The 16,838-nt window shown below is 38.7% G+C and overlaps 1 protein-coding gene across 1 annotated transcript in view; it reads right to left on the bottom strand.

Annotated features, from left to right (window-relative positions):
- The window catches only part of Vwa3b (von Willebrand factor A domain containing 3B), a 179,543-nt gene that overhangs the window by 15,514 nt on the left and 147,191 nt on the right, over positions 1 to 16,838 (bottom strand). Inside the window, exon 23 of the mRNA XM_042695361.1 lies at positions 3,879 to 3,990. Within this exon, the coding sequence (XP_042551295.1) occupies positions 3,879 to 3,990 (112 nt within the window). The remainder of the gene's footprint in view (positions 1 to 3,878; positions 3,991 to 16,838) is intronic.

Genomic DNA, 16,838 nt, shown 5'->3' with positions numbered 1-16,838 from the left:
ATCTTGAGGTTCATTTCGCTTAACATCACCTTATTTGGCCATATGTACATAGCTTTTGAACTTTTCTGCTTGTCCTACACATGTACTAGTTATTGCAAATAAAGGAAACCATGGGACCCATGTTTCTTTGGGCCTGGCTTACTTCACTTAATATAATTTTTTCCAAGTCTTTCCATTTCCTAATAAATGGGGCGATGTCATTCTTTCTGATAGAGGCATAGAATTCCATTATATATATATATCACATTATATACGATGGAATAAATATCACTTATATATATATATCACATTTTCTTGATCCATTCATCTACTGAAGGGCATCTGGGTTGGTTCCATATCTTAGCTATGCTAAATAATACTGTGATAAACATAGTTGTGCTAGGAGCTTTAGCCTTGTTTGTGATCATTTGGGTAAATGCCCTATGCTGGGTCATAGGGGAGGCTCTATGTGGAGTCTTTTGAGGAACCTCCACACTGCTTTCCAAAGTGGTTGAACAAGTTTACACACCTACCAACAATGTAGTAGGGTTCCCTTTTGGCCAAATCCCCTCCAGCATCTGTTATTAGATTTCTTGATTATAGCCATCTAACTGGGGTGAGGTGCAAAAAACAATCTTTTAACTGAGAAGGAGAGAAGTCCTTACAACTCACATCTCTTTGAGCCCAGAACCCCTCACTCAGCTTAGAAGAAAGAATCTGGGAGGCTAAGATGTTCACATAGGCCTGTGCAGCTTCCTCAAATACTTAGCCTTGAGGATTTAGCAGTGTCTAGTGTTAAATATGCTTTCAGTCATTTGCCTAAGCTACAAAGTTGTGACAGAGGCTATATGGCTCACAAAGTCCAAATTTGCCCTTCCTTCTTTCATCCTTCCCTCCCTTTCTCTCTCCCTTTCTTCCTTTATCTCCCTCTCTTCCTTCCTTTACACAAAAATCCTCCTATTTCTGCTCTACATCATTGGATCTAGATTTTTGGTACATTATAATGACCTAATTTTCTTTCAGTTCTGTAGCATCTTACAATGTATCTTCAAAACCAGCCTTGAGCTGGGACAGTGGCTGAGCTCTGCAATCATAGCTACTTGTGTGGCTGAGACTTAAAGAATCACAGTTTGAGCCAGCCTGGGCTTTCTTTTAACCCATAGCTGCAGTGGTACACCTCTGTCATTTCAGTGACATGGGAATCTTAACTAGGAGAGCAGTAGTCCAGGGCAGTCTGGGCATAAATACAAGACCCTACATTTAAAACATAACTGAAGCAAACACTGTTGGAAGGTATGGCCCAAGTGGTAGAGTTCAAATCCTAATATCACAAAAAATACCCCACTCTCACTTGGCTTCTTGCTGACTGTACTCTGGGGATCTACAGGACAAAGGATTTTCTATAATTTCTTATGTACGGTTCAAGTTCAGCTCGAATGTTCATCTTCCCTCACACTGGTTCTTTCTGAGCTCAGTGCCAGAGAGGTAAGCCCATGTTCCTAGCTCTGAAATCCCTCTGAGAACTGTTTTAGGCCTGGGCTGGGGCGAGTGACAAGCAGAAGAGCCTTTGCTGTGTTCCCTTCTTACCTCTAGTAGAGGCCAGCAAGCCCAGGCACCTTCCTGGGTAGGAGTTAGCTCTCTTGCTCAGCCAGAGGCTTCCCTGTAGTCAGTAGAGGAAAACACTTCCTTTGAAACCTCAGTAAAAGTGTTGCTCATACTTAGTGGTCAGGAGATTGGAACATAGTCAAGCTGCTATGTCATGTTGTTTGGTGAAAGGTGCATACATAGCTCTGAATCTTTGTTCCAAGCAGCAGTTTCAGGCTAGGGGACTGGGTTTTATTTTACTCTTGCTCTAAGCATTTTTCAATATTCATAGCCCAATTTAAATCCCAAATTCTCAGAATTGTTCCGGGCACAGCATCTTCTACCTGCCCATCTCTACTGCAGTGTCATCGTACACCTGGGTTGCCATGTTCTCTTTAGTTTTAGAGGTTTGGTTTGTGAGCCATTGGGCTAATTTTTTCTGTTAAGGGTTTTGTTGTTGTTGTTATTGTTGTTGTTGTTGTTGTTTTGTCAGTACTGGGGCTTAATTCAGGGCCTGGACACTGTCCATTACCTTTTTTACTCAAGGCTGGTGCTCTACCACTTGAGAAAAGCCCCATTTCCTGCCTTTCAGTGGCTAATTAGAGGTAAGAGTCTCCTGGACTTTCTGGTCCAGACTGGGTTTGCACTTCAACCCTCAGATCTCAGCCTCTTGAGTAGCTAGGAATAAAGGTGTAAACCACTGGCAGCAGACACTTAATGGTTTTTAGCTGCTGAGAATGTAACAACAGGGCCCACCCAAACATCCCAGGAATTGTTGATGTCCCAAAGCTATATGTGATCAAGTACTGTATTGTACTGATCAGAAATCTTATGAAGGTTTTAATAGTTTTTAATTCTACTTGGGAAGACAAGGAAAAATGAAATTAAAAAAAAAAAACAGGTGACTTCTATCAAATGGCTAGTGAAGATAAGAGGTAGAATTCATGTAAATGAAAATTTAGGCTTTTTGATCCTAAATCCTAATACTTGGAGAGATTCAGTTCTTCCTTTTCCCCCCATCCTATGGCATAGGGTAGAAGTCATCATGAGTTTCCTGATTTAAAGTGCTTCTTGTCACTGAACAACAGGAAGGAAAACCCATTCTCCCTATGTAATCTGATCAAGTTTTGAAATGTATCTTTCTTTGCACCTGTCAGCAAGTCAGGCTAATGATCAACTTGTCACTTCCATTTCAGATAAGGCAGTGTCCCTAGGTAATTTACACTTATCCTTGTAAAAGATGTGATCACATGGAAACTGCTGCCAACATGCCACAGTTGGCAGCAGTAGCCACCCAGGCCAGCTTTACTCTAGTGTAAACCTGCTTTAAATGTGGCTTCCTAATACCCTGAAACTAAAGTTTGAACATCTTAATGTGACCTGTTATGAGTGACCCCATGCTTATCGCTCTGAAGAACTTTATTATTTTCTATTTTTATTTATATTATTTGTTGACCTGAATAAAGATATTTTACACATATTATTTTCATTACCTACAAAGTTCCTTTCATATTTCTGTTTCCTGCTGAACTCCACCTAGCTGATTCCTTCAGGACACCCCAGGACATTTGGCCAAACCTTTCAGGTTTAGCCAGACTGGCCTGCTTGCTCTTTCTCCAACATGCCAAGTGAATTCCAGACTCAGACCTTAGCACTGCTGTTCTCTACACTTAAAATTCTCTTCCCTTAGATAATCTCAGATGTGCCAGCTCCTTCTTTAAGTCCTTATTTATATGTCACATTCCCCACGAGCTCTTTCTTAACTATCATTAATTAATTTATTTATTTATTTTTGGGTCTGGTTGTGGGGCCTGAACTCTGGGCCTGGGCGCTGTCCCTCAGCTCTTCAGCTCAAGGCTAGCGCTCTACCATTTGAGCCACAGCACCACTTCCGGCTTTTTTCTTTTTGCTTATGTGGTGCTGAGGAATCGAACCCAGGGCCTCATGCATGCAAGGCAAGCGCTCTACCACTGAGCCACCTTCCCAGCCCACTATCATATATTTATAATTTCAACTTTTACCTTGACATTCTCATCTCTTTTGTGGTTTGATACTTCCTTATTGCACTCTATCTGACATACTACATAGTTGTACTTATTTATTTGGTTGCTTATCTGTCTTTCTTTGTAATATGTAACCTCTATAAAGACAATATCTATCTGCCTATCTATCTATCTATCTATCTATCTATCTATCTATCTATCTATCTATCTATCGTGTGTGTGTGTGTGTGTGTGTGTGTGTGTGTGTGTGTGTGTGTGTGTGTGTGTAAGTAAAGAAACAAGTGAATCTCACAAAATTAAATAAAAATCTACCTGGAAAATAAAAACCATTTTCGTCACATCGTGCAATGACCTTGTGGCCTTTGAGTGGATCAACTTTTTTTGGTTTGCTTTTCTTTGTTGAATTTCCTTGCAATTTCTGTTGCTGAAAAAGACAAAGAGTAATCACTGATGAGAGACAATCCATGCACATAGTAAAAATTCCTTTTTCTTTTTTTGGTTGGTCATGGGACTTGAATTCAGGGACTGGGTTCTGTCCCTGAGATTTTTCTTTCAAGGCTAGCACTCTAGCACTTTGAGCCACAGCACAACTTTCAGTTCTCTGGTGGTTATTTGGAGATAAGAGTCTCAGAACCATGACCTGTGTTGCTGCTTTGCTAAAACTGTGAGAGGCATATGGGTCTTTCAACAGGAAAGTCAGTTATCAATAAGCTTTGAGAGAGACAAGTATGGGAGGCACAGCAATATACAGAATTGCAATATCCTACTCCATCTCTTCAGGACAAGAAACCTCCTTTTTATAACCACAGTGATAGAGAAAGATTGGCTAATGGATGGATTCTCCTTGTTTTTCTTACCTCCTGGTTGAGAGAACAGTAGATGCTAGAAGACAATGGGTAGTGCTTTCACAGTTCTCAACAAAATTTTTGACCCAGAATTCTAAACCCCAGCAAACTATCAATCAAATTAAAGGACAAAATGAAGAGATTTCTGCTATTCCTAGTCTGAGATTTTCCCTTCCCAATCATCATGTCTTAGAACGTTAATTGAAAACATAACTCCAGAAAAATGTAAGATTAAAGCAAGAAAGAGAAATATACAAACTCTAGGAAGCATTGGATTCATCCAAATAAAGCAGGGAAGAGAAACCTCAAGATGATGTTTGTGTGTAGGCCATAAACTGCAGAAGTCTCCCAGGACTAAGAAGGAAATAGAAATCCTGCAAATAGGGTGTAGGATATGCACAGTTCAATACCTCAAAATAATTCCTAGAAATACATACATGTATAAAAGCATCCATAGATAGATAGATAATCATACTTCACAATCAAAACAAAATTGCAGCATAATTTAAAATACCAAGGGAGAAAAGTTAAAGAAATCCTTTTTTTTGTTGATGCTCTTGACAGCTTTTAGTTAGTTGGCCTACATACAACATAAGGCCTTCAAGAGTACTATGTACTTCTAACTTATGATTTGCCTACAATATTTACTCAATTATAATAATGTAAACACTATTTAGTAGTTGCTAAAAAATTCAAATATTTACAATGAACTTTTGGAAGGAACACAACACAGCACAGTGTTCTGTGACAGTGAGGGGTGGGCAACATCCAGCCCATGGGCTGTGTAAGGTCCTCAAAATCAGTCAGCATATGATGGGACAGACATATATACTTCTCATCAGCTGCTCACAGGCATCTGCCTGTATTGATAATTTTGTATGGTCCTTGAATGAAGCTACAAATATCCAAATAGCCTTTGGCAGGGAAAAGGTTCCCCAGCCCTGTGATGAGCAGGTGGGGTTGAAAGAAAAGAAAAATAAAAGTACTTTACAGAGTTCTCCACCATGTAGTGTCAGGAACTGAAAAAGACTATGAAACTTGACAGGTCTAAGAATATAGGCTTACATATATTTAATACTAAAGATGAAATTAACAAAACAAATAATATATACATACATATACTATTAGAAACAAGAAAAGGAATACTGAGAAAAACTGAGTATGTTTAAACATAAAATATATTTATTGTTTAAATGTAAAAAAAAATCAAATAGAGAAATAGAAGAGTTTGAGTAGAAAAACTTAAAAGTAAATATTTCATAGAAGTTGCTTCTAGGGAGTAGAATTGGGATGGCAGGGAAGGGACACTGTTAAAGCCAGCACGAGCTCCTCTATAGCATTTCAGTTATCATCATATAAAGCAGTATTATGATTAAATAAATCTGTAAATCTCAGAGGAAATAAGTGGAGAAATGATGTCTTTTATTCTTGCTATGAATGAATCAAAGTCCTAGATTCACATGAACAGACAAGGCTCAAAACAACAGAGCAAAGGATTTGAACACTATACACCATTGCCCAAGTCCTAGACTACCAGAATAAACCCTGAATGATGTAGGCATGGGGCAGACTCAGAGGGGATGGCCCAGCTTTATAGACTGAACTGACATGGGGACCACTATGATGATTTAAAAAAAAACCAAAAGACTCAAAGGGGATGGTCCAGCCTTATAAAACTGAGCTGACATGGGGACCACTACTATGATTTAAAAAAAAAAAAAAGATGCCTCCATAAGTTGAAGCCTAACCAGGTTTCAAGGAAACAAAACAAAAAAAAGTTCAGCCTTTTCTAGAGAACTCAAATCCAAAACCTTAAAAACATAATATTCAAAATTTCCATTACCCCCCAAAATGCAACTTAAAAAGACAAAAAAATATGACCACAGACTCTCAATATTCCAATCCCAGATGGAATAAGGATTTTAAACCAGCAATTATAGCCATAGCTCATAAAGGAAATGTAAATAGTCTTGAAATAAATGACAAAGTAGGTTTTTGTTTCAACAGGAAAATTGAAACTATTTAAAATTGGAATTTTAGTAGTACAAAAACTTATGAAAAATATATATTCAATAGAAAGAATTGATATGGCAAAAAAGAGTATACTTGAAGACAAATAAACAGAAAGTATCCAGTTTGAAGGACAGAGGCAAAAGATTTCTAAGAACAAACAGTATCTTTTCTCTGTTCCAGATAATTTCTTTTGGCTCAGCTTAGTTAAAACCTTACTGGGAGGATTTCACTGCCAGACAATTTCAGAAAAAGCAAAGGAAAAGACTGCTGTTATTTTCCAAATGGCAAATGTCCTGGCTATGAGTGGAGTGAATGTCTGGTTCTGTCTACCACATGAAGAAACTGATTTGTGAAGTTCAACTCTATAGTTTTATTGTCTATGCTTGATGACTGATCATTAATAGTAAGACTAACTTCTCTCCTTAAACTTTCCAAATCTTTCATTCCATAAAAAGAACAGTTATTATTTCTAATTCCCTCAATTTGAGGTCAGATGCTCTTTAAAAAATATTAAAAGTGAAAGCTGGGTATCAGTGGCCCATGTCACCAATTAGTCTGTGTGTGTGTGTGTGTGTGTGTGTGTGTGTGTGTGTGTGTGTGTGTGTGTGTGTGTGTGTGTGTGTGTGTGTGTGTGTGTGTGTGTGTGCCCATTGTGAGGCATGAACTCAGGGCCCGAGTGCTGACCCTGAGCTTTTGTGCTAGTACTCTACCATTTGAGCCACATCTCCAATTTGGGCTTTTTTTGGTGGTTAATTGGAGATTAATTGGTTAATTGGTTAATCGGGCTGGCTTTAAACCAACGTCCTCAGATCTCAGCCTCCTGAGTAGCTAGGATTACAGGCATGAGCCGCTGGTGCCCAGCAGTACAAGCCTTTTTAAGGAATCCAGAAAGCAAATTGTAGTAAATTAGCTAGGAAAGAAGACATGAATTCAAAGCTCTATAAAACCAGTGGTGTGTTTATCATATCGTTCTTCTTTAGTGTCTCTTGGCCTGATCTCATGGTAGCACCAAACAGACAGAAAAAAATAAAAGACGTCCTCAGTTCTGGCTTGAAGACTAGGAAAAGGAAGAATGCAGAAATTACTCTTTTTCTCTTCCTTTTTCTCTCTCCTTTCTCTCTTTCTCTCCTCTCTTTCTGTTTCTGCCTCCATCTTTATCTCTCCTCTGTCTCTCCCCTGCCTCTTCTCTCTCTTTCCTCTCTGTATTTCTGTCTCTGTCTATATGTTAGTCCCGAAGAAAACTGTGTGGCAGAGGCAGAATGTTGGAAATATGTGTCCAGAGAAGCCATGACTCTGGGGAGGAAAATCTTGTCTAAGTTGTGGCAGTATAGTTACAAGAAAGTAAGGTTAAGAATAAGCCCTCTTTGTTTCTCCACACCCCTTTCCCTCCTCTTCTTGGTCCAGATACAAATACAATTAAGTAGAAGCATGCAACTAAGCTGGGAACTAGGAATTAATAAGAAAAGTCACTTACATTATTTAAAGGGAGGGTGAAGTATTACTCTAATAGTGAAACAAAGACATCATAAGAAAAGGAAACTATAGATCTACATTCTTCATGACAACACTAGCAAAAACACCAGCAACATGTAAGAATTAAATGTAATAGCTAATAAAACTGGTTTAACATTTATATTGATAGAATAAAGAATGTAAGCCAGATGGACATTGGTGGTTCAGGCCTATAATCCTAGCTTCTCAGGAGGCTGAGATATGAGGATTACCTACCCTGGCAGGAAAGTCTGTGAGACTTTTATCTCCAATTAACCACCAGAAAACTGGAAGTGGCACTGTGGCTCAAAGTGGTAGAGCATTTAGCCTTGAGTAAAAGAGCTCAGGGACAATGCCTAGGACTTGAGTTTAAGCCCTAGGACCAGCATGCACTCAGATGCACATGCATGCCCTTGCATATGCTTTTAAGTGTTGAAATAATTCAAATGTCCATTAAGGAATGAATAAAACGAGGCATACAGTAGGATTTTAGGTGTCAATATTGTGTGAAATGTGTAGAGAAGGCAAATTTATAAACAGAAATTGGTTAATGGTCACCTAGAGCTGAGGTTGTGAACAGAAGATTGCAGGTGGCAATGAGGATGAAAATAATGTTCTAAAACTGGATTGTGGTGATTGACAAGCATGTTACTGCAAAACCACTATATTGAACAAGGTGAATTTTATAGCAGGTAATTTATAGCTCTACAAATCGAGTTTGTTTTTAAAAAAATAGGTGGTCATTTATTTCTGGTTTACTCTAGTATACCCATTCACAGTATTGGGCATATAATGTGCTTGATATTGTATGAGTGAACACAGATAAATATTTAAGTTTTCTGAATCTATACCTCAAGCCACACCTCAAGCTCTGAATCTACTTTTTTTCTTGTCCATACTTGTAAATAGTGTCTCTCAATCTTCCTGCCTCTGTCATTCTCCCTTACCTACTCCTCCCTTCTTAAAACAATTTCAATAGGATTCATTGTTCTATTTTCACATGGGTAAACAAACTACTTTGTCCACATTCACTCTCATTAACTTCACACTCTGCTTGTTAGCCTAAACCTCTCTCCTTCTGGTACCTCTCCATCCCCACAACAGAGCCTATTTTACTTTCTTGTCTGAATCTACTTTGGGATAAAAAAAATAAACCAAATAAGGCTGTTATCTAAATTTCTATGATGCAGAAACTGAGTTCTCATTTTATATTTCCCCCTTCCTTCTTTTTTTTTTTTTTATTGTAAAGCTACTATACAGAGGGTTACAGTTACATGAGTGAGGTACTGAGTATACTTCCTCTTGAACATTGTTACCCCCTCCATTGTTTTCCCCCTACCATCCCCTCCCTCCCTCCCTTCCCCGAGGTTCTTTTTTTTTTTTTTTGATTGTGATTAAATGATTACATAATTTCAAAGTCACAAGTTCATTCTAACTTCCCTGGAGCAAATTGTCTACCACAGTCTGTAATATATAACAGTGTTCACATGTTATATACCATATTTGTGATCAGCAGCATGGGGATATTTAGTAGTGGTTCAACCAGATGAGCGGGAGTTCTTTGTTTCTTAAGTCCTGTTAGTTTTGTCGTATCACCTAACCTTTTGGATTTAGCATCCACTTATCAGGGAGACCATGTACCGTTTGTCTCTTCGTTCTTGGCTTACCTCGCTCAACATGATTCCTTCTAGCTCCATCCATTTCCCTGCAAATGCCATTATTTTGTCATTTCTAATGGCTGCATAATATTCCATTGTGTATAGATACCACAATTTTTGGATCCATTCATCTGTGGTGGGGCACCTAGGTTGTTTCCATATCCTAGCTATTGCGAACAGTGCTGCAATAAACATGGAGGTGCACGTGTCCTTGTATATTGGTTCCTGTTGTTCAGGGTAGATGCCTAGAAGTGGTATGACTGGGTCGTAAGGGAGGTCAATCTTTAGCTTTCTAAGGAGCCTCCAGACTGCTTTCCAAAGTGGTTGTATAAGTGTACATTCCCACCAGCAGTGTAATTGGGTTCTTCTTTCTCCACATCCCCTCCAGCATTTGTCGTTGGCTGATTTGTGGATGTGGGACATTCTGACTGGGGTAAGGTGGTATCTCAGGGTTGTCTTTATTTGCATTTCCTTCACCACCAGGGATGATGAACATTTCCTCATGTGTTTCTTTGCCATTTTTATTTCTTCATTTGAGAAGTCCCTCTTTAGTTCCCTTGCCCATTTAGTAATTGGTTTGTTAGGTTTGGGAGGGATTAGTTTCTTGAGTTCCCTGTATATACAGGATGTTAACCGCTTGTCTGATATATTGCTGGTAAATATTTTTTCCCAATTAGTTGGTTGTCTTTCTAGCTTAGTTGTGATAGATTTAGCTTTGCAGAAGCTTTTTATTTTAAGGCAGTCCCATTTGTCGAGTCTCTCTCCAACTTGTTGTGACCCTGGGACTCTGTTCAGGAAGTTCCTTCCTGTGCCTATTAGTTCAAGTGTCTCTCCTTCTCTGTCCTGCAGTAGTTTCAGAGATTCAGGTTTAATGTTAAGGTCTTTAATCCATTTTGAGTTGATGTTGGTGCATGGTGATAGGCTGGGGTCCACTTTTAGTTTTCTGCATGTGGCTGCCCAGTTTTCCCAGCACCAGCGGTTGAAGAGGCTGTGTTTCTTCCATTGTACGTCTTTGGCTCCTTTGTCGAATATCAGCTGGCTGTAGGCCTGTGGATTTATATCTGGATCTTCTATTCTGTTCCATTGGTCTTCGGGTCTGTTTTTGTGCCAGTACCATGCTCCCCCTTCCTTCTTTATGATATACATATTATTGAATTTCTTTAAAAAATTTATTCCCACCCATCCCGGGTAGAACACCTGGCAAAATCATTTTCAGATTCTCTTCTTTGAGGAACATCGAATTCTCATGTTCTCCATGGCCAGGGCCACTATAATATGTGATATGTGATTCATGGACTTCTTGATATCATCTTTCTTTTTGTAATGCTCTAGCTATACAACTATAGCTATATATTTTCAGTGCCATAGCTGCCATAAATAAAGTATGCATTGAATACTTTATGAGTTGGTCTGAGATCCCACTTAAGGAAGACTCTAATTTATGAAGCAGTTGACTATAAGAATTTAAATAACTTTAGGGAACCTGAACATTACTTGGCCCTAGGTAATTAATCATGTTCAATACAGTTTGGGTTCTGGTAATAAGTGGGCTCATTTCCATGGCAACCTGATGTGACTGGGTTCTGTTGTAGCCATCTATCATTGGGACCTGCTTAGACATGCATTTCAGGTTCATGAAAAGAAGTGGGAATATGGTTCATTTCCTTAGAGATGAAAAATTTTAGATGGGCTGAAGTGCTACTGTCTCAAGAATTTGTGGGAAATTATTACATCTTTGGAATTGTGTTTCTTGTAGCCTCTAAAACCATGAGCAAAAATATACAATGTTTATGATGCTCTCATTTAGCCAGAACTTCTTCAGAATTTGGACTTTCAATGCAATCAGTATGTCCAAGAGAATAGCCTAATATCATTGGGAGGCAGGAAATGTGATCATCTTTTTACTGGACTTTCATCCAGAGGAGAAAACTAAACTCTCTTCCTTAAGAGAGACTCAGAATGACCTGCATTCTGCAGTCTGACCTTGGACCAGATAACAGGAAAAATAAGACTGCAGGGTGCCTCTTAGAATGTGTGACTTTGGGCATTATCTTGGCTTTTACAAATACAAAAGGAAAGGACCAACTGGATAATCTGTAACTATTTCTAATTTTGTATTTCTCTCCTTAGGGTCTGAATCCACACTTCTGAATGACCTGTTAGGCCTTGTATATACAAGGACAGGGATACAAACAAATATATTATCCCTGTTTGTAGTTTCCATAATAGGAAGGAATGCACCAGCCAGAATGGTAAATTTGAGTAGCATACTCATCATGATGATCCAAAGAGTTTCCCACCCCAAAAGTTTCCTATAGCAAGCAACTCAATCAAGACTCCATGGAAAACATTCTAACTCAATGAGATAATTTAGAATCTGAACATGCCAAGTTAAATCAGCTGTTGCTCACTTTTATATCAAGTTTAACTTTCAAAGTGACTTTGCACCTTGCCACCGATATTCACATCTAAAGACCAACTGGGCAGGCAGACGTCACTGAGGCCACCAGACAGTCTGCCTCCAGACATCCATCATCCATTCTAAAAAGATGTCCACACTGATTCCAGAAAGAGATTTTCCCCCTTTAGATTTCATTGGTATGACAAGATCCTTATTACCATTTCTGCCTAGATACATTTAAAGCTCCATCTTAAAATTCTCAATGAATGTGATCACATAATTTATTTAACTAGGTCTTTTTTATTTCTGGATTCCAAATATTGATTAGCTCAATATCATAGCCAGAAGCTAACTGATGAGATTGCTTTTTACATTTTCAGAATGAAGTCAGCTGCCTAAAATAATCATTTCTTCTTTCTCCCACCTACAATTGCTCACTTTTCAGTTCATCTGATGTAAATGGGCCATTAACTCTATGGAGGCCTCCCCTGGCTGGACACAGCAGCAGCAATATAGAGAGCAATATAGAGAGTGTTCATTTGTAACACTGAAAATGTCTTTCTAAATGGGTAAAAGAATCATGCACAGACCTGTGGGTTCATCCAAAAGGACCAGGACAGATGCTAAAGTGTTTTGTGCCAGTAACTCCTATTTACACTGTCGTTGTCTCCAACTATTCATATTATTGGCATGAAAGAATTCCTTTCTGGTTAATTCCACCTGCATTCAGCTTTCTGGAAAGAGCTACTCATGATGGCCTTCTTAGTAATATATTTGTATCATAGCATGATCAATTCAGTCCCATCACAGGTAAAGCATAGTAGCTGAGGCAAAACAAGCCTAGCAGACCAGCTTTAATAAAATGGTTCCTCTCACAGAGGCAGAGCATGGGATTCCTAGGATGGATAGAATATATTAGGGCAGCTGAACACACCATCCCTTCAGCCATAATATGAAGAATGAAGACAACTTCATTCCAGAAAGATTATACCCTACTGCTTTGGAATCTTGCAAAAGACTTGAGAGTGGCTATACAAGCTGTGCTATACAAGCTGTGCCACAGAACAGTCTCCAGTGCCGTTCCTCTTGTGCCCTTTCTCACCGATGCACACATACAAAACATAAACAAACCACTGGGTTTCTAAAAGAAATCCATAGGGGATGAGAGAATCAGAAGAAAAGATAAAATGAGAAATGCTGGCACTAAAATAAGCTGGTGTATCTCTAGGCTTAGGCACAGAGAGATAGATGCAAGCCAGTTTCAGTGAGAAGTTGGAGGAATGTAACTCCAATGGTAGAGATGCAGAGTTCCTGATGATTTGATATGGCCCTGATTATAAAATTCAGAGAATGAACCCATTTCTTTGCCAGGCTCCATCACAAATGATATATGACAGGGCCCCAAACAGTGCTACCCTCCTTTGATTTGCTTCCTGTTTCAAGGTCATATTCTTCGGCATGCATTGGTGGAGACAGTGAAATTACCTAAATGTTTCATACCTTCATATTTATTAGTTTAGTTTATTAGTTATTTATTAGTTTAATTTATCATGTCAAAGTATAATCTTTTGTCTTTTACCATCCACTGTGTTTACTCGTAGATTTACAGGCATATTTTAATTATTTCAAATGAGGGAAAACATGCAAGTTATGTTGCTTTGGGTCTGGCTTACTTTGCTTAATATAGTTTTTTTCCAAATCTATTTCCTTATGAAACAGGACTCTAAACATTCAGTCAGTGAAACCAAAGGAGGATAGTCCTAGGAGAGGATCACAAAGGCTCAATAGCTATGTGCATATAATCATAGAAGATGATGTTTATTGAAATGAACTCCAAGAAATGGAAACAAGAGGTGTTTTGTTATTTTACCCTTTCCCCCCTTTGTCACTGGTTTTTATTTCTATACTTTTTGTCTTGTACGTAAGTTTATCTATTTGGGGGAGTGTAAAAGGGAGCACAGAAAAAATGGGACAAAGGGTGAACTAATGGAGCAGTGATATTCACCAGACACTATGTTGAAAAGGAACTACACAACTTGTGGGAGAGGGGGGTCAGTATGGAAAATACTGCGAGAAAGAGGGAAGAGGTGACACTGTTCAAAAAGAAATGTACTAATTATGTAACTGTTACCCCTCCGTACATCACCTGTACAATAAAAATAAATTAAAAATAAAGAAATAACTTTTCTATTAGTAAGTACCATTCTTTAACACTGGGTACAGAACAAGCTTCTATAATTTAACAGCTACTTGCTGGCTCAAAAATTGTGTTAGAAACTAGAACTAAATGAATCATTGAGTTCCACCACACCCTATTCCCAAATGGTCTCAGCAGCATCCCCAACAAGCCTATCTGTCCATTTCTTGTCATTACAATCAAGTGAAGACATGTAATTAAAATAAGGCATAGAGGGTCAGTTTGTTGTGACCCTTCTCTCTACAATTCCCAATTATCTCTGAATGATTCAATTCCATTCTTTAACGGATCAAGTCAGAAGACAACTTGGAGCACTTTCTACTCTGTCCCCACTCTCTTCTCATGTAAACACCTAGGGACCACAAGGAGAGAAAAGATCTTACAGGAAAATGGAAATCAAGAGGGGCAAATTCTTGCCCAGCGTCTAGAATCCCTGGGGTGCGGGATCTTGGAGTAACTCAGATAGGCTTTACATGATATTATTTCCCAGAACGTTTGCATTTTAACAGAAGGTATATAGTGTGCCAAAGGCATGAAGCTATAAGTGGAATTTCCTGCCTTGGCCCTGGAGAGGAAATGAAGTCTTTTTGCAAGTTTCCCATGAATAGCAGCAGTTCAGGGTTGGGGCTCATAGGAAAGCTGGCCATACAACTTGTGAGTCCAAGGCTTACGGGGATTTTTTTTTTATTCTCTCTTTTTTCAGTAGCCTTTCTTTTAAAACTCAAGGAGATATGGGGAGTGGGACTGTGGAATTGTTTGTCTCAGGGACTAGTGTAATTTTAACAGTATAAAAAATGTAGGTCGCTGAACGTCATAGAATTTCCATTTTCTCCCCAGTGGCTGTTTTCTGAGTAGATCACAAGCTCAATGTATTGTCTGGTCTTCTGCTCATCCGGACTGGAGGCACTTTGTGCTGTGTGAATGGCTCCTTTAGAAGCGTGGGAAAACCAGGATAAGGATGAAGCCCTGAAGTAGGTCCTAACCCTTCTTCCTCCCAGCACCAGTGCTGGCTGGGCTTTGAAGGAGAGTTAATCACTTTGAAAGGAAAAGCTCCAATCAAGTGCCAATAGCAACTTTCAGGGCTTTTATGAAAAGATGAATATTCCTTGACTATTTTAATTTGGAGAAAAATCAAAGGGAAAAATTTTAAATGTTTTTATTGTAAAAATACTGTACAGAGGGGTTGCAGTTACATGAGTAAGGTAATGAATATATTTCCTATAGAGCATTTTTACCTCCTCCTTTGTTTTTCCTCTACCATCCCTTTCCTCCCCACCTCCCCAATTCCCATTCCCTTCCCACCCCCAACCCCCACCCCACTGAAATCGTAAAGTTCATTTTCAACAGTGTCTTGTACATCTCATTGTTACAATGGGTCATCCTGTATCCTTATTTAAGCATTTTAGAAAAATGTATATACAAGATGTGGGGTACCAGAATCAAATACAGTGAAAACAGGGGTTATACCATGGGGGAAGACCATACAAAAGAAACAAAAAAACACATAGTACATTTTAAATGCGTTAAAAACAATAGCAAGAAAGAAAAAAAACACTTGTGTCTCTATCTTGAGGTTCATTTCGTTTAACATCATCTTATATGGTCATATGTACAAAGCTTTTGACTTTTTCTGCTTGTCCTAGACTTATACTAGTTATTGCTAATAAGGGAAATCATGGGACCTATGTTTCTTTGAGCCTGGCTTACTTCACTTAATGTAATGTTTTCCAAGTCTTTCCATTTCCTAACAAATGGGCAATGTCATTTTTTCTGATTGAGGCATAGAAATCATATATATATATATATATGTATATATATATATCATATATATGATATTTTCTTGATCCATTCATCTACTGGGCATGTGCGTTGGTTCCATATCTTAACTATGCTAAATATTACTGCGATAAACATAGTTGTGCTGGGAGCTTTAGTATAGTCTTGTTTGTGATCATTTGGGTAAATGCCCAAAAGTGGAATTGCTGGGTCATAGGGGAGCTCTATGTGGAGTCTTTTGAGGAACCTCCATACTGCTTTCCAAAGTGGTTGAACAAATTTACACTCCTATCAACAATGCAGTAGGGTTCCCTTTAGGTCACATCCCCACCAGCATCTGTTGTTATTAGATTTCTTGATAATGGGCATTCTAACTGGAGTGAGGTGGAATCTCAATGCTGTTTTGATTTATATTTCTTTTATGGCTAGAGAAGTTGAGCATTTCTTCATGTGTCTATTGGCCATTCTTATTTCCTCTTCAGAGAAGTTCCTCTTTAAGTCTTTAGCCCACTTATTTATCGAGCAGTTGTTTCTTTGAGGATTTGTTGTTGGGGGGATTTAACTTTTTGAGTTCTAAGTATATTTTAGATATGAGACCCTTGTCCATTGTATGGCTAGTGAAGATCTCCCAATCTGTGGGCTTTCTGTTGATCTTGCTAGCTATGTCCTTTGCCATGCAGAAACTCTGCAGTTTCATGCAGTCTCAAAGGGAGAAAATTTAAAATTTTTTTTGGGGGGGGGGTCAGTTATGGGGCTGGGCGCTATCCCTAAGCTCTTCAACTCAAGGCAAGTGCTCTACCACTTGAGCCATAGAGCCACTTCTGGTTTTCTGGTGATTAATTGGAGATAAGAGTCTCACAGACTTTTCTGCTCAGGCTGGTTTTGAACCGA

The sequence above is a fragment of the Dipodomys spectabilis genome, unplaced genomic scaffold, assembly GCF_019054845.1.
Source record: "Dipodomys spectabilis isolate Male_0828 unplaced genomic scaffold, ASM1905484v1 ptg000187l, whole genome shotgun sequence".
NCBI lineage: Eukaryota > Metazoa > Chordata > Mammalia > Rodentia > Heteromyidae > Dipodomys > Dipodomys spectabilis.
This window is presented reverse-complemented; position numbering and strand designations above follow the sequence as displayed.